This window comes from Ostrinia nubilalis, chromosome 22 (genome assembly GCF_963855985.1).
Source record: "Ostrinia nubilalis chromosome 22, ilOstNubi1.1, whole genome shotgun sequence".
Classification (NCBI taxonomy): Eukaryota; Metazoa; Arthropoda; class Insecta; order Lepidoptera; family Crambidae; genus Ostrinia; species Ostrinia nubilalis.
Window position 1 is genome coordinate 12,590,144 of NC_087109.1, and position 19,008 is coordinate 12,609,151.

Sequence of the window (19,008 nt, forward strand, 5' to 3'; positions counted from 1 at the left end):
GAGTATCTTATTCACCCATCCCGTGATTTTTTACATTATTGTTTCCAAACAGAGAACGCTAATAAGTAGGTACTTAGTTAATACAAACCAAAATCAACACGGACAAAGGCTACTCAGTCAATCAATAATAATAAACTAATTTGCATACAACTATTAATAATTAACAATGCTATGCATAATAATACTGACAGACGACGCGATAGCCTGTTATAGACACAAATGTGTGTACCAAGAACTTTGTAGACGTTCTGTGAATGTAAATAGCGTCCCCCGGCGCCCATCAATGAAGCATTCTTGCTGGAATGGCCCTTCCAATAGCTTCGGGGCGAAGAAGACAAATAATGTAGTCGTCTCAGTCTTGGAACCACGGCTTTATATATGAGCGTGGAGGATTCAATAAATTGATAGGAGGTAGTATCAAAGCCATTTTAAAACTTGGAAAAATAGACAGATGGAAAACAATATACTACTATATATTATTCTACTACTACAAATAATATTTGCAAGTTTTACAACTCCTAGGAACTATGGCCCTGCCTGTGGTAAGCTTAACGAAGCATAACGCACTACTGCGCGTGCATTTAAATCTGAATTCAAATATCTATTCTGCATTTATTAAGCCACTCTACCATGACTTTAACATCACCGCTACTCGCGTAGACCCCGGCTTTACCAACGAATGCACTCACGGGCAGTCGACCAACGAAACTAGTTTGTGTTGTCAGGCGCCGGCTTTCGGGCACGCTTGCGTTAAATCGAACCGTGAACTTTCGATGTCGTGAATAAAAACTGTTTTAAACTCTGATAAAAAGCTTTTTGGTGAATTAACAGTGTCTCTTTCTTTGCAGAAAAAAAAAAGAAAGTGGTGTTTACTTTTTAAGTTTCGAATTTCGAACACTGAATTCGAAGAATTGAAACTCGATTCTCGATTTTTTTTTTATTGTGAACTTTTTGCAAGCGAACTTTATGGTTTGCGGGAAAAGGTATTTTACAGTGTCGTCAGAGTTATAGCAGTCGTTTAAGGTGAGATTTAATTATTATGGTGAGAGTTGAATTGTCGTGAAGCTGTGCGGCGAGTCGGGAAATGCTTGGGAAGGCGTTGACCGAATAAAGCGCGGTGACACTGAATTAATTATTTTCTTTCTTGTATAGTTTTTAGGGACAATACTGTAGCGCATTGCATAACGTTACTTTAAAAAGTTTGAAAGTTAGTTAATAAAGTTATTTCTAATTACTAAATTACAGAAATGAATTCGCTATTAGTAAATAATTTGATATTTAACTGAAGATCTAATTAGAAAACATTTATTGTCAAACATTAGGTAGAATTAAAATAGGAACCGACCACAGACCTGACAATAAAGGTCTTATTACGATGTTTCAGGTTCGATTCCCAGTGGAGCACAAGAAGTAGCTACTTCCATAATGTCTTTCGTTCGTTATTTTTACGGCTTCGCGGCGATTATCCGTAATTACTGTAATTTGAGCCACGATCGTTCAATTAAAACCCCAATTTAAGCACTAGCTACCTATTTTAAACCTTATTTCGTAATCCTTAAGAATTAATCAAGAAGAAACCAGGAAATGGGACTCAGGTACACTGTAAACTGTCTTAAATTAAGTTTGCTCTATAATTTACCCATAGGTAAATAAATATGCAAAGTCCCTTTACTTTAACATCTAAAGAAAAAGCAAAACATTTCGAAAATCGCATCAAATAATGTCATCACGTAGTCGCACAAACATATTAGAAAATAAGAAGTGAACTAACTTAAAAACGTATGTAGAAAGAGAGAAAAGTTAGAAAAGTCAAGTTAACAAATTGTTTTAAATTAAATTAGGTTTAGGCGCAAAACAAAAGTTATCTAATAAACTTTTACCTATTTCTTTTCTTTATCAGTCATGTTTGTATAGCGATAACCCATATTTCTATCTCTAATCAGTGTAACACAATTTCTTAATCTACAAAGTGTATTTTCAACCGACTTCAAAAAAGGAGGAGGTTCTCAATTCGACCCGTATGTTTTTTTTTCTATGTTTGTTACGCGATAACTCCGCCAATTATGAACCGATTTGAACAAATCTTTTTTCGGCGTATAGGTAATACCTCAAGGGTGGTCCCATTTAAAGGACAATGGGCAAAATGGTACCCGGCTCCAATAGATATGTGTCTAGTATCGTTTGAAAGGTCTTACCAAGATGAACATCTTTTACTATGACCACCAAGCTCAGATCTGGTTGTGTACGAAGATATACATACTTTTTTGCAGAATGGTACCCGGCTCCAATAGTTATGTTTGTAGTGTCATTTGAAAGGTCTTACCAAGACGAACAACATTTACTATGGCCACCAGCCTCACATCTGGTTGCGTTCGAAGATAAAGATACTTTTTGTGTAACCTAAGTATCATACAGTATGAAGGGGGACGCGCTCGGGGCAGGGCACCGACGAGATGGTCGGACGCGGTGAGGAAGACGGTGGGCGGGAGTTTGCATCGTGCGGTCCACACAGCTTATGAACACTATCTGTGGTCACGATCCTCATCAGTGAGGGACCGAGGAAGAAGAAGAAGAAGTATCATACGTGTCCATCGTATGGTACTTAGGTTATGCGAGGCAGGAAGGGTTTACTGCTCCAGCATCCTTCCTTAACTCTATAATTATTGATGGGGATAATAATTGTGAAATAAATATTTTTATTTAAAGAAGTACAACACCCTTATTAATAAAAAGTTACACCTAGGAAGAACCTTGGATTAAAATGACATTTCCATACCAAATGACAATTTAAGCCAGAGTTCAACTAGGGTGTAACTTTTATTAATAAAGGGGTTAAAGTTTTATTACTTCTTAATGGTTTTATTCTGGGTTGCTAAAGCGAATAAACCCACAAGACCCAATAAGTCCACCCACAAGATGGACCGACGACCTCATAAAGGTAGCGGGATGGCGCTGGATGCAGGCCGCCACCAACCGGCCATTGTGGAAATCATTGGGGGAGGCCTATGTTCAACTGGACGTCCTATGGCTAAAATGATCATGATGATGATGATGAAAGCGAATAAAGGGCTAATAGCTCGGGTAGTTCATCGTAGGTATAATCCTTTCCTTTTCAATGCTTCTTTTAGTTATATTAATAGATTGTAGTCATAATACATACTCGTATACATGGATGATTGTGTTATACTTTCATTATAATACTTAGTGGAATTACTGCTTTCAAAACGTGAATTAGAACTGGCCCCATAGCAGACATTTTCCTACATCTAAAGGCCTTTTAAAATATATATTGGTTATGGCTATTGGAGCGGGTACCACTTTCCATACATTTGTGCCCATCATCCTTTAATAATAGAAAAAACAACCCCCAAGGGTGGAAAATTGGGGATGAACTTTTTTATACGCAATATCTCCGCCGATTATAAATCAATTTGAACGATTATTTTTTTTATTTTATTTTATTTATTTAATAGGACAACCAACAAGACATACACTGCAAGACAATCAATATTTACAACGTATTTAACTTAATCTAAGTGAATAGGTATTATCAAAAGGGTGGTTTCATGCGAATTTGAAGAAAATATTTCGCCCCCAAGGGTGGAAAATTGGGGATGAACTTTTTTATACGCAATATTTTTAATTTTTAGTTTTTTTTTGTGTTCACGCATTTGAAGTTGGTTTTATTTTTTTTAAAAGTTATCCTCAGATCATAACAAGCCCATTAAATGTATTTTTAGTCCAATTATAGGTAGCTATTATAAACTTCTCTTTTTCCTGAGTCGAAGACCCCTATTTGTCATAAAATCAAAATTATATTTAGTTAACTGATTTTTTATCTGTAATGTGTTTTGTTTTTTTTTTTTATACGATTATTATTAAAAGATGAAATGTTATTATTAATAAAATTCCTGATCGATTTATCTTGGCCTTCGGAGATCAATGCCCGCGCATTATTATTTTTATTGGTATCGCCGTGTAACAGGCAGTTTGTGCACGATAAAAAAGCTAGTCACGCTACTTTGTGACAATGATAGCGCTTCTTTTTTCCGAAAAAATAAAAAAAGTTTGACATTTTGTTATGGCGCGAAACGAAAAAGGTCGGGCGACTTTATATTGTTTTATTTTTCTAACAAAATAAATTATGTCGTACTTTTCATTTGTTTTTGTTCAAGCCCTCATGTTAACGAGGATTTAGGAATATCATGCTGTCATGCATGACTCCCAATTAAAAATACCATTACTACTTCTCTTGGCATACCATAATCTTCGTAAGATCTTTGTTTCAAAATGCCACAGGTGAATCAATCCAGCAAAAAGTGTTGTTAGACCTATCTTACTCATAATATTAAACATCTAGGCCACCTGAGCCCCGTGCACGCGCCTACACCATGACGTCACGCGCTCAGAAGCGGGAAACCTGTTTCCAAAACTCCTGTCCCTGATTTCTCGGAATCCTCTTTCAAGTAGGCACATAAAACCTGGCGCTGTAGCTTACTGACGCGATGAATAGTCTTGAGCACATTGGTTTCGGGGTTTGATTCCTGATCGGGTCACTTTAGGAAGTGATATTTTTTACATTGAGTGACAAAAATGTTGACACTTATTATGTAGGAAGATTAGGAATACTTAATTCTTTCGATATTATTGCTTTTGCTGGGAACGCGCCCACACTAAACAAGTTATGATAATATGAAACTTTGTCTTGGTTCGGACATCGAACCCGCGACCGCTAGCGTGTACAGTTCTCAACCACTACGCCAGTCCGTCGTAAAGTATGCCTTGTGTGAGACCGCAGGACTTTTGAAATGGCCGCCGCGGCTAATCCATTGCGACACAATTCTCACATGTCAAATTAATTAGGTCGTTGTAATTACACTCGATTATACCTAGGATTTAGGCGACACTGTCTCTCTCGCACTTGGCATTAGTTGAAGGTGCGTGAAAGAGTCAGATAGAGTTTAGCTATAGCGGATGGGGCCCTCTGACTGAATCATCCGATGCTTGCGGTCAGACAATCCTATTGTCAGACTATTGAAGATCCACGGTCATCTTGATAGAATAATAACAGCTGCGCCTATAGAAAACTTAATATTGTGTAAAGCGGTCACAGAATTGAATGTATCACATTTTTTTTTTGTTTTTTTTTTTAGAACTTTGTCTACGGAGTCACAAAGTTAGGTACCTAATATTCGTGACAAAGTTTCACTTTATTTAGATTGTTTGGATCTGTCAGGTCTTGGCAGAGCGAAAGATCTTGGCGCCAGACGGCAAAACAATCGGCAGTCTGACATCGACAGCCTTGATCTATTGTCGCCTCTAAATGATTCCTCTTCCAGATGATCTGTGTAATTTGAATGTTTCCGGAAAAGAAATCCCTGGTTAGGGATAGGGTTATAAGTAGTCTTGGAATCGATCCTGGGGAGAGACAGTAGGTTCGTTCGTACGTTTCAGCCAAATGACATCCAGTGCTGGACAAAGGCCTCCCCCAAGGTTTTCCACAATGAACGAGTGCGACATAGGTATATGCCTTATTTGACTTCAATAATTGCTTCCTAAACCATCAGGATTTATTTACGTCATGTAACGACTATTATTGTTCAGCTTGAGATTCATCTCAATGTCAAGTTGAAGAACTTCAAAACAGGCATACTAATGTAAATGAAGATAATGTAGCCCACAAAGTGCTAAGATTATGCTAATGTTCCCTCTTAGCCTGGCACTTAGCTCAATTAGCTGTAATTAACGCTTTTGAGCTTTTAAGATGTGTATTATGACCAGAGTTTGCCACAATATTTTTACAAATTGTAAGCAATCAATGAGCAAAAAATTTATTTGTTTAAGTAATTATTATGATCTTTGCTCTACTAATTAAATAAATGGTTCTTGAATAATAAAATGCGCTCAATAATCAAAATGCGTACGATAATCAAAAATCTGCCAAATCAATGTGGAGACTCTCCATCTCCATACCTACTATAGAGATGGATGTTTCTGAGCTATGGAGTCCATAGCTCATTAGGTAGAGCCACAGATAGAGTTACAGCCGTCTGCCGATAAGAAAGAAACATGCTTAATTATCTTAGTTAATATCAAATTATCAATGTTACCAGTAAAGCCAAGTTAGTCCTGGTCCTGGATGAACTTTACGCTTTGGGTACGTACCGAAATTAACGCATTAGAAAAAGTTCAAAGGTGAACTGGTAAAGATTAACTGTTCTTCTGCTTTATTTAACTTTGTGCAAAAGAGGTGACAAAGACAAAATACCAACAATAAAGTGTTTGGTTGGTGTCATCATCATCATCTCAGCCATAGGACGTCCACGTCATACGGCTCTCCTCATTTCTGATTCGATCTCGTAAAGAAACACCGAGCATAGCCCTTTCCATAGCACGCTGCCGCGCTGTGCAACTTTGAGTGTTTGGTGTGGTCCACTGAAAAATATTTCAGGCATGTTACGTTACCACTATTACAATACGACTTGCAAGTTATGCACATGCAAGCCGTATTTCATAAAGAGGACGTGGTACGTTCAAAATCACCTGATCACGAAACAGGTACGAAATGGTGCCAAGCCGGTATGTTGTTTACATCTTGTATCAGTGCCTTAGATACTTCAATGTTGTTTACGTTTACATGCTCTTGTTTAATATCAGAAACAGACATTTCCACGTGTAAACAGAATGGATTGCATCCGAAATACATTCTAACCAAGAGATTTGAAAAAGGCTGGAAAAAGAGAAATCTGTATGTTATCAAATAACATACAATACACAATACATACATTAGTAGTAGACTCTCTACGTACTGTACTGGAATGAGGAAGTTTTACAGCGTTAATGAAGAACTTACTGAGGTTCTTTTACTTGATAGAGCAATATTAGACTGATGAATATTTGCTCACTATTCAATTAAATTACATAAACGTACTTAAACTCAAAGTTTCAATATGATGTGTTACAATACTTATATGACTTTGGAATAGTTATAAATAGTTGAAGGCATTGAAGGATTTACTACATAGTTTTGCTATGCACTAAACTCTACACGTGTAGATTCGCTGGCAATAGACTTTCAGGCGTTGGCTTGATGATGGAGAATCTCTGTTCAAATGCACGTGAAAGACAGAACCTGCCGAGCTTTTTCCTATTATGTGTTTATTTAATGTTATATGAAGATGCCGATACAATATCGCGTATCGTTTACAATGGCTGGTTATTAAGACGTGGCCGGTGGAGCGTGCGCCGGCAATGGGGCATGACTTTGATCTGGGGCGACGACCTGTGGGTAGCTTGATAGATTAAATTATCAATATTTAGACTAAGCGCAGACCACCGATTTTTAGTGGCCGATAGTTGTGCCCGATTTTAAATTGTATGAAGAATCGGCCAAATCAAATCGGTGTAATGTGCGCACTTCCATACATGCCCATACTGATCAACTGCCCGACTAAACTATCGGCCGACGGAAAATCGATGGTCTGCGCCTAGGCTTAACAACAATGTAAATCTGTGAGTTTATAGGTACTAGGAACATAATTTAGAAAATTATTTCACTATAGTATGTTACATAAATTATTTTTTGTAACAGATCGATCAAAGCAAGCGAAGCCGCGGGTGAAGCTAGCCGTAGACATATTAAGATTCTCTATTTTTTCGTCTTGTTTATAAGATACCAACGATCTACCACATATTTAAAACAGCAAAAAAGGACAGTTGTTTGAGATAAACTGCAACTTAAAGAGGGGATTACGCGACAACCAGAATAGATATTTGTATTCTAATTTTAGCGAAGTTAAAACTTATAAGTAGGAGAATAAGAACGAAACGAAGATATACGGAAAAGAACTCAAGGAAGTAGGTAGGTAGGTACTTATGTTAATTTTTTATGAAATTAGATCGAGAAACCCTTTAAAATAGTAAGTAGGTAGTAGATACGTTTAGATTTTATGCTAATGCTAACTATTAACAATTAATTCCTTAGAACACTGCACAATCGCGTTATCGTGGAAAAGGCACATTTCCCACGTTTTCACGACTCATTGTGCCTCACATGAAAGCAAACGTATCAAGAGTCATCTTCAATAGTCCGACACTTTGATTAAGTAAGTAACTAGAACCTACTCACTTCATCATCATCATCATCATTTCAGCCACAGGACGTTCACTGCTGAACAAAGTCCTCTCCCAAGTGGTCAACGGGGATCGAAATCGTTAGACTGATATCGTTGTGTTGTCACCTCATTATTTACATAAATTATGCACAATAGGCTAATGACACAATTATTTGTCCGTCAGACAGATAATTATAAAATATTAGACTCATATTATCTGACCACAAATGTAATCAATGACCATGTAGGTGTAGGACCTACATGTTTCCTCGTTCAAATAATCAGCTACTAACTTTTGCCCGCGGTTTCGTCCGCGTGAATTTCAGCCTACGTCACTCAGGTATCATGCCCCTTTCTAGTGGCGAAAGAATTTCCAAAATCGTTTATGTACGAGTAGCTCCAGAGACTACTTCCTATAAACAAACTCACAAACAAATAATTAGTGTTCCCGCGATTTTGCCGGCGTGAATTCAGCACGTCTGTACTCTACCTATCACAGAAAGACTATTGCTCCCGTCCCGATTCGATCATAATCCGCGAAATTCCCGACTTTTAAAATTAATTTCCTGTTTTCCTTGGTATATAACTAGATCTTGAAACTATTTAGCTACCTACATCTTTCATCATAAATTTCACTGGTTGAGTTGGCGGTCATAGATCCTTACACAGGAGTATTGAACCCTTACCCTTTCTCTCCTTTAATTTTCCCGTCGGAAATGCTTTTAAAACCTATCCCCGCCAGAAGGGCAGAACCTACCCACTAAAACCCCACGGTGTCCTCTTGGGCCGCCAGTTATTATCCTAAAATTGGACGTACATCCGCGGCTCCCCCTCTCTCCCCAAGGTTTATGTATGAAAAGGCAACAGACAAACAGTCTTCTTTTCTCATAAAAAATAAGGACATATTGCTTATCAGCTATTGTTTTCAGGAGCGAGATGCGCGAGAGTCTGCGTCGGCTCGCGTCGGACGAGCTCGTGGCGCGCAGCATCATGGGCGGCAAGCGGCGCGTGCGCGTCGAGCTGTTGGATGGAGAGCACATCAACGTTGACATCGACGTGAGTACACCAGACGAACAGCACATCAAGCTGTAGACTGAGTCATCTTGTAATTTAAATAGGGACTATTTAATGTGATATGCTGTCGACTGCACTTTGGTTTAGTGTATCAAGGGCGAGCACATTAACATTGACGTCGATGTTAGTACAAAATCTACTTTGCCTTCGACGCAACATAATGTCCTTCAAAAATGTGGTTACGCTCGTGATTATGGAAAATTCGGGACCGTTGTAATCAAATAATTTGTAGTACGTAATTACTCTATTTAAATATTAATTAAATTCTCTAATTGATAATAGGAAGACTGAGTTCATTTAAATAATATGGTCCCCAACGAATGAAAATTGTACTTTTCACCAATTTCTTAAAATATACTGAAAACACCGTGAGCCGCCTCTTTCTGGAAGAGCTGCTTACCGTTTCGCAATACATTGTTTACAATGTACCGAGATGGGTGTATCACAGGCACTTGATAAGTACCAGCTGTTCTATTTGCAGAGAGTGTAAATCACTCAGATTTGATGGGCTGTAGGCAGATTATGGACTCATAAATTGTAGTAGGTCCGACGTTACACATCACTTTATGCCTACCTACTTTGAGTGTGAAAATATCTATGAAAACAACAGACCTTGAACCCATAAATACCCATACCCTTGATGCTGATGGCTCTTAGGGCATAAAAGTTCTCCATGGAAACGTAGTGAAGGCATGCTTCCTAGTCGCGGGAACATGTAAATGCCAGCAGCGCTAAACCGGTCGTTGTGTTGTATGTTTTTCTAAGAGTGTGTTAATAAAGTTTCTGTCTAACAATAAAACATTTGTCACACTTGGATGTGTTATAATACGGTCTGCAGTCAGATGCTCAGGTCTTCAGTTTGCGTTCTTTGCTCGTCCCCGCACTGTCAGATCGCATCAACTCAAAATTATAGAGCCCGAGAATGTTGTTCAAACATGATGCTTCACTTCGACCTGACCGCAGACCTCAGAACGCATCCAGCGTGGCAAATCCTTTATGCTCTCTAATAAAAGAAAAATTAGGTATTTCAAACCCACCTCTATTCCTTCCAGCGTAAGGCCCGCGGCTCCGAACTCCTGGACCGCGTTTGCGAGGACCTGGACGTGCGGGAGCGAGACTACTTCGGGCTGCTGCATCAGCAGCGCGCCGACCCTCGCGTGTGGGTCGACCTCAACCGCCGCCTGTCCAAGACCTTCAGAAGTAAGCCCTTTGCAGAAGAGCAGCACTCTTCTTAATAGAACAAGCCTTGTGGCTTGGAGATCGCAAGTAAGCCCTTTGCTGCTGTTCTTCTTGATAGAAAGTGCTTTGCTCTTGTTCTTCTTCAGTCATGAGGTTGTGCAAGGCTCCGAGTTGCTGGACCTTTGCGAAGATCTGGACCTCAACCGGCACCTGTCTGAGACCTTCAGAAGTATAAAGCCTTCTTCTTGATAGAGCTAGGTCTGACGCTTGGAATTGCTGGACCGCGTGTACAAGGACCTAAATGCGCAAGAGTGGGATTTGCTGAACCAGCAGTGCGTCGACATAAAGCGTCGTCTGTCCAAGACCTTCAGAAGAAAGCTCTGCTGCTGTTCTTCTTCTTGGTAACACCAGTCTGAGGCTCCGAGCTCCTGGATCACGTGTGCAAAGACCTAAACGTGAGGGAAAGGGGTGGGTCGACATGAACCGCTGCCTGTCCAAAAATCTGCAGCTACACATCATCTGCATCATGTCGTAATAGCTTAATGTTACAACCACATTAACTACCAGGTTAACGCCGCATTTCTCACCACAGCGTTATTTTAATGAACTATTCATATTTTACAGATGAACCATGGGACGTGATTCTGGCAGTGAAGTTCTACCCTCCTGAGCCCTCAGAATTAAGAGATGACGTCACTAGGTATCAAATCAGCTTGGCTGTCAGAAGAGATCTCCTGGAAGGTCAGTGAGCCCAAATGAGGCATAATAAAATTATGTTAAAAGTAGGTAAGAAAATAAAAATAAAGTAAGGAGTTGGATAAAATTGGACTTCAAACATTCTACAGTCCGGGCTTAATTTTCTTTGGCACTTAAAAGTTGGTTGTTGCTATTTTAGGGTGAGACCGTAGAGGAGTAGGTATCAATGGCACAAGTTTTACCGCAAACCAGGCTGCTAGTGATTAGCATCTTATTGTAGTAGTCAGGGTCTGGCTAAAAGTGTTAAGACGTCTAATGCAGTGGGTGAGATAAGTGAAACCTTACCTTTGTCTTAACTCGTTCCAGGCCGCCTCACCTGTTCCACCATCACATACGCGCTGCTAGCCTCCTACGTCCTGCAAGCCGAACTGGGTGACTCCTCCGGCGACATTGCACCATCCGCGCTGACAGAGCTGCGAGCCGCACCGCTACATGCCCTCACTCCTGACCTGGAGGAAAGAGTGCGGGAACTATACTCCAAGCACAAGTGAGTGAGCCTTACTGCAATATTACTGCAGGTGGAGTTTATGTAACTGCTACGGTAAGCTGGCACCGTTCGCCCGAAGTGGGAGAGCGAGTGTGCGAGTTGTACTTCAAGCAGAAGTAAGTGCCTCTTCTGCAAACGTCCTCCAGGTGGATTAATGAACAGCCATAGATGACTGTCATAGCTCAATGGGACCAGCGGCTTATCATGCTTACCTGAACGGAATCCTTTCCGGACGATAAGGTACCGTTGATTCGAATCTGTATCGTCTTAATCAAATTAGACTATGTACGAAGATGGGGGGTAGAATGAGGCTTTAGTTAGGCTTCAAATATCGAGCAGCTTCTAAAAATTATTAAGTTGTGTGGGACTCGAAATGCAGTTTTCAAACATCCTAAAATGGGTTTGCCGACGACGTCTTCTGTGGAAGTCCCACGCTATACGGTAGGACAACGACATTAGCAGAGACCATAGCCCCAATCCTGATGTGGTGGCGACCTGTAGTTAAGATACTGCAGCAGGCTATTTAACCCTTATGACCTTTATTACGTGTTTTCTTCAGAGGCCAAACCCCAGCGGAAGCGGAGCTGAACTACCTGGAGAACGCCAAGAAGCTGTCTCTGTACGGCGCCGAGCTGCACTGCGCACGCGACCTGGACGCCGTCGACATCGTGCTGGCCGTCTGCGCTAGCGGCGTCTCCGTCTACCGCGACGGGTGAGACAAGGACGACAAGTTTCTTAAAGTTACAGTAGACCTAACTTTCTAATAAGCACTCCAACAGTCATCAATACATATGCACTTTATTTCAATAAAATTTTCACATTGTGCTGGCCGTCTAGTCTGCGCTAGTGGCGTCTCCGTCTACCGCGACGGGTGAGACAAGGACGACAGTTAGTTAAAGTTACAATAAGCCTTGGGGTGTAACTCTTTGAAAGTTCTCCGACAGTACGTAATATAGTCGAACTCGACGTCGTCGACTCCGTATTCTTAGCTATTCCCATTGACTTTCTCTTAAGTAAGAGGGGCTTGTAGAGCTGAATGAACGCAGAACACATTTTAATTGTGTCTAGTACCACAGCTTGTACCTAGTACCCAAAACACCCTATACTTTTAGCGGAAAAGTTTTTTTTGTGGCTTCTACTTCTAACTAAAATGAGTTTCCATGAATTCTGGAATACGAGATTTGCAGGTCAGAGTCTGAGGGCCCCTTTGGATTTAGGGAAGCTGGTGCACGATATCGCATCTATCTGATAGCTACACCAGTGTGCCTACAGCTGATATCCGTAATTTTTTCTTCCCAGGGTCCTAATGAACCGCTTTCCCTGGGCCAAGATCACGAAGATCTGCTACAACAAACGCAACTTCACGCTCAAGCTGCGTCCCAGCGAGTTCGACGACTTCGAGACTGCGCTGTCTTTCAAACTACCCTCCACGAGGGCTTGCAAGAAGCTATGGAGGTGCAGTGTGGAACACCACATCTTCTTCAGGTATAGAGCACTGAGGGAAGTCGAACCTTAACTTCGAACTCCTACGTTCTTCTGATTAATTTCGTTGCGGGTCCAATGGCAGTTTAACTTTCCCCTGGGACAAAATTGACCTTCGCTGGTTGGGTTTTTATTAGCGGTCAAGCTGTAGATCCTGGCTACACAGGAGTTGCAGCGGTGGGAACGAGAGGTCGTATGGAGCAACGAAAATTTGTGTATCAAGCTGCGTCCCAGCTAGTTCGACTTCGAGACGATACTGTAATTAAACTGTCCTCCACGAGAGCCTGCAAGAAGCTATGAAGGTATACCGTGGAACACCACATCTTCTTCAGGTCTCATCGAACTCATTGTGAGACCTAACCAGTAACTGTATCCATCTTCTGTACCACATTTAAAGCAAATAAATGATGATTCTGATTCTGATTCTCATCCAACCTCTCTTTCCTGTCACTGTAACTCTTAAACTAATAAATAATAATAATAAATAATAAATATCCTTAGACATTTTACACTGCGCTTCTAGTCCCAAACTAAGCAAAGCTTGTACTATGGGTACTAGACAACGGATATAAACATACTTAAATACTTTTTTTTTGTAAATACATACTTATTAAATACTAAGGATCAACAGTTTGGCGTCTAATAAACAACCAATTGATGATGGTTGAACATGTAGTTAGTCACGGCAGACGACTTAATGTTAGTGACCTACAAACTGGTCGAGTTAACTGCGCACCTGACAGCCGTGACGTCACGTCGAAACTGGTACGGACGAGGCGAACGGGGACGGAGTGTGCGGATGAGTGCGAGGTAGAGTCGCATTCCAGCGAGATACGCAGTTAGCTCGATCGGGTTGTAAATTATAATTCCCTCCATTGCAACTGACAAGATGACTGAAAAGGTAGCTGTTAAAAGGCGATGGAGTGGACTGTATATTTCTGAGAGATAGGCCTGCTGGTGATTAATATATGCAAAAAGCAATTTAAGGAAACACTCCATATAGCCCTATTTGCTCAAGACATTAAACCAGACCAGTGTATACCTACCATGAGTTTACGTAAGGTGTGCTCGCTAGCGATTACGTCAAAAATCTCTATGAAGATTTTGTTTTTTGAAAGTAGCCGCTAGGGGCGCTGCACAATATGTCATACTAATTAATGTCATTTTTAACGCAGTCGCTAGCGAGTACACATAACGTAAACTCATGGTAAGCAGTGTAAGCACACTGCAAGAGACAGTAAAAAAACAAATTCAAAGTCCAAAAACAATAAAAAAAGTAAAAAACCATAAATATTTTCAAAAAAGGATTGCTGACCAAACTGCCAGCAACAGTAGCCTTTTAAGAATGGTTGTTAACCTCGTACCTTTTGTTTCCCAGACGCGAATCCCCAGTAAAAGTGGAGCGCATCGCAGGCTTCCCACGCCTGGGCTCGCGCCGCGTGTCGTGTCGCCGCACGCTGCGCCAGATGCGCGCCGAGCCGCCGCCGCCGAGGGCCGTCATCGCCTGACAGTTGACACTGACAGCTCACTGACACTGACAGTCACAGCTCGCGCGCGCTGAGGAATGGCCGATTGCATTTTGGCCATTAGAAACTGTAGAAAACAAAAATAATGTGTTGTTGGAACTGTGTAATCGAATTGCAAAAGTATTATTTTTGTACTCTTGTATTTTTCTCTGTAGTTAAGTTATACTTTACAACTAGCGCACTTTTCTATTCTTATAAAAAGTTTTTGTATTCTATATTTTTGCGATAGTGTCTGGTCCAGACGGGTGTAATGTGTAATGTAATCCACCGTGTAATGTAACACGAATTCTACGTGTGGACGGCTGCCCATTCTATTTCCACTACATTACACGATACATTACTTACATAACACGTTACACCCAGCTTAAACTAAGCAATGTATTGTTTTTCAATTCTGCATCTAAGGATTTAAGTTAAAAAGTGTTATTTTAACCGACTTCAACAAAAGGAGGAGGTTTTTATAAGATTAGTAAAATTACGACACGACAACTTTGGCGCTAAAAAGACTGTTGTATTTCATAGTAAACGACCGCGAAGTGCCATTATAATGTTAAAAATATAATATTAAGTTATTGGCATAAGTAACTCAAATCGATTGCCCCAAGTGGGACTAGAACCACAGAAATGTATGTATACAGCCCGATTGAGCTAACTGCGCACCTCGCTGCAATCCCTTGCACACCTCTCCTACTACGAAAAAAGCAATCCAAAGTTCGTATATTTCCATCCCTCTCACACAAAGCGAGGTGCCAACATGAGTAACAGTGACAAATATCCGAAACTACGTAAACAGCGTTTCGGAGTAGCCCCGAAAGTAGCGTCGATGTCACGTCACGGCTGCCAGATGCGCAGTTAACTGGATCGGCTCGTAGAACCTCTTATGACCTTGCTTGCAGGTAGCAAATGAAAGGTTGCTTAACCCTTCATTTGGCAAGACACAAATTGTTTGATTTTTTCAATAAAATCTATTTAGACCTAATTGTTACTATCAAATAAAGTTAAGAAAAATAATAAAAAAAATATTTGGTTGGTATTTTCGCGAAAAACGATTGTTGCTTATTTACCACATTGCCAAATAGGGGTACTTAAATATAACATTGAGATATATTATAGAATTATTTTTTTTATATGAAAATCATAAAAAAAATCAATCGTATTTCACATTATATGCATTAAACTATTTTTTGGCCATTTTCGCAAAGTCGACAACGACCTTTTTCTCCAACATTTGATAGATGACGCATGTCATCATACTTCACGATCAATATGCCGAGCCAAGGTTGGCTTTTTATTTTCTCTTTAGCTTCTGAAACTGGTATGTTACCGTTGTCTGCTATAGTTGTTGACTTCAACGCAAGAAAAATGTGTTTATCATTTAAATCAGTTCAGCGGTATAAGCTTGAAGACAGACAACACAGAGACAGACAGCAAATTCTTCCTCTCTCCTAAAATGATGTGCCCGACAGGGTCCATAATTGCATCAAAAGTAATTGTATACCATCTCTAATAACATTATTCATGTAATACATGATTGATTTATTGGGTATTGACACTTTTTTGTATTAACAAAAAGATAAACCTATTTTGTTAGATGTTTGGCACTGATGCTTCTAGGCAACATCGAGGTTCGGAAGCATGTCATATATTAGAAAACATAGTTTCTACGCCAAATATTGCTTTATATGATTAGTTTGATTTATTATGAATAAAATTTAGACAAAACAAAAACAATTAGAGATGATAAAATAGTATAAAATCATAAAACTTCCGTCTTTGTTATTCTCATTGCGCGTCATCTTGGCGTCTGACAGAAATATGAATATGAAATCACTCAAAACTCAGTCGACGACCGATTTACTAGTGTTTTGCTGAACTAAGCTTCGTAACAAAATCGAATGATTTGCACAAAACTTATTATTTGGTGCTGTAGAAATATTCAAAGTGGTTGTTGCTTAAAAGCATCACTGCCAAATGAAGGGTTAATTTAGAAAATTGAATAACATCTTCGTAGAACTAATTCTGAATTGCGGAACATTTTTTTATTTAAAGGCAATGTGACCTTAAAATAGCTAAATTAGAATTCACAGAATATGTTATTTTAAGAACAATTAATTGAAGGAGGAAAATCCTAAAGATCTTCTTATTCCGACGAACTGGTGAAGGTCAGGAAGGCAGCGCTGGACCGGTCGTGGTGGAAATCCTTAGGGGATACCTTTAACCAGCTATGGATGCCTTTTCAACCGACTTCAACAAAAAAGGAGGAGGTTCTCAATTCGACCCGTATGTTTTTTTTTTTTTTTTCTATGTTTGTTACGCGATAACTCCGCCAATTATGAACCGATTTGAACAAATCTTTTTTCGGCGTATAGGTAATACCTCAAGGGTGGTCCCATTTAAATTTAATAATAGAAAAAACAACCCCCAAGGGTGGAAAATTGGGGATGAACTTTTTTATACGCAATATCTCCGCCGATTATAAATCAATTTGAACGATTATTTTTTTGTTGAATAGGTATTATCAAAAGGGTGATTTCATGCGAATTTGAAGAAAATATTTCACCCCCAAGGGTGGAAAATTGGGGATGAACTTTTTTATATGCAATATTTTTAATTTTTAGTTTTTTTTTGTGTTCACGCATTTGAAGTCGGTTTTATTTTTTTAAAAAGTTAATTATGGCTGAAAGTAACGAAGACCCCTTCTGTTCTGTTAAGTAAATAAACATTACTTCATTAAAAATCAATTTATATGTTAATTTAGTTTTACCTTTTTAGAAAATAATGTTATTCATAAGAAAATATTACGTGTATCACAGCAATAATACTTTAGAATTGTGACTCAAAGAGTAACGCTTATTTTTATTAAAGTTAGTTAATACGACGAAAGTCACACTTATATTAAGGTATTCTTTGTTTTACCCCAAACTTCGACTTGTGAGTAAAAGTAAATTAAATATGTTTGTATTTCACAAAGTGTCTTATTGAAAAACCCATCCTGATTTAAGTTATGGCCAATGCCATATGTAAGAAACTTTTACCTATTACCTACTATTGCAAAATTATCTTAATACCTATCCAGGTGTTAACACCTGTCCTATGATTATGTCAGATCAAATCAAAAATATTAAATCATTACCCATGGTCAAAGGTCAACCATTAAGTCTATCATCCCTTAAGTTGGGACACCCTGTATAATATTGCATTGTCATCAAGTCGCATACTGCATTATAGTACGAGAGCCCACGACCAAAATTTTTGTCTCATAGCAATACGGCCAAAACCGCATCAAATCGATAGATACGATTATCCTGAACTCGAAAATACCAATATCAGATATTTTCCGCGTAGCGTTTGATCTGACCGAATTTTCAAAAATGTCAAAGAATTTTACCGAACTGCATTATAGCAATATTATTATGTCTGATTTGCAGACTGTAGTTGAATGATAGTTCTGAGATACCGGAAACATTATTTTCAGACGTTAGTGGTGTAGCGCAAACCCGTAAAATCACTTAAAAAAATTAAAAATGAGACAAAAAAAATTTCTCATAGCAATACGTCTGAAAATCTTTTTTATTAGTAAATTTTGGTTATTTGATGCGAACAAAACAATTTTCAGACGGAAATGTGAACGCATTAAATTTTGAGACCGTTTTGAAAATGTTAACAAATTTTACCGATCGGTATCATAGCAATATGTCTGAAAATTGTTGGACATGATAAAATAAGTTGTCCACATGTGCAAAAAATTTATATCAGACAAATTAAGTGTAGCACCTTCTCTATCATACAACTTTTTGATACACTTAAAGTGTCTGAAAACAGGTTTTTGGTAATCATGGCAGCAATACGAAAAGTTGAAAAAAAATATTATTCGTATTGCTATGATACAGGTCGGTTAAATTTGTTGACATTTTCAAAAATGCGCTCAGGCTATATGCTACGCGCAAAATGTCTGAAACAAACTTTTTCGTAATACAATTATAAAATCTATGTACATTTTCACTATCAGACGTATTGCTATAATACCGACTGTCATTTTAATTTTGACACAGCAGAAATGGCCTCCCACGCAGTTGCTACACTTTCGACCGTTACTACACACCTAGTCGGGTTCAGAATCATACAATCTAACGATTTTATAGGGTTTTTGCCGTATTGCTATGAGACATGGTTTTGGTCGTGGGCTTTCGTACTATTACCTATTGTACACCTAACAAATAGACTGCAAGTTTAAAATCTGTCTGTTGCCATTTTTTGTAAAGAAAAACTAATGAAATTAATTAGGCTGACTAAGAACTCGGTTAAAAATAAAAAGCATTAAGTAGGTACTACTGGTACTACTTAAGATTTTTGCTAACTTATCCACCAGGTAGATACTATCAAAAATTAT

The 19,008-nt window shown here is 39.0% G+C and overlaps 1 protein-coding gene across 1 annotated transcript; it reads left to right on the forward strand.

The window, feature by feature from the left end:
- The first annotated feature begins 686 nt into the window (after positions 1-686).
- LOC135083114 (protein 4.1 homolog) lies at positions 687-15,531 on the forward strand. Its single transcript, XM_063977881.1, has 8 exons — positions 687-1,023; positions 9,044-9,170; positions 10,241-10,388; positions 10,992-11,108; positions 11,430-11,610; positions 12,170-12,322; positions 12,910-13,095; positions 14,471-15,531. The coding sequence occupies exons 2-8, from the start codon at positions 9,051-9,053 to the stop codon at positions 14,598-14,600; spliced, it is 1,035 nt and encodes a 344-aa protein (XP_063833951.1). The 5' UTR covers positions 687-1,023; positions 9,044-9,050; the 3' UTR covers positions 14,601-15,531.
- Positions 15,532-19,008: the final 3,477 nt, after the last annotated feature.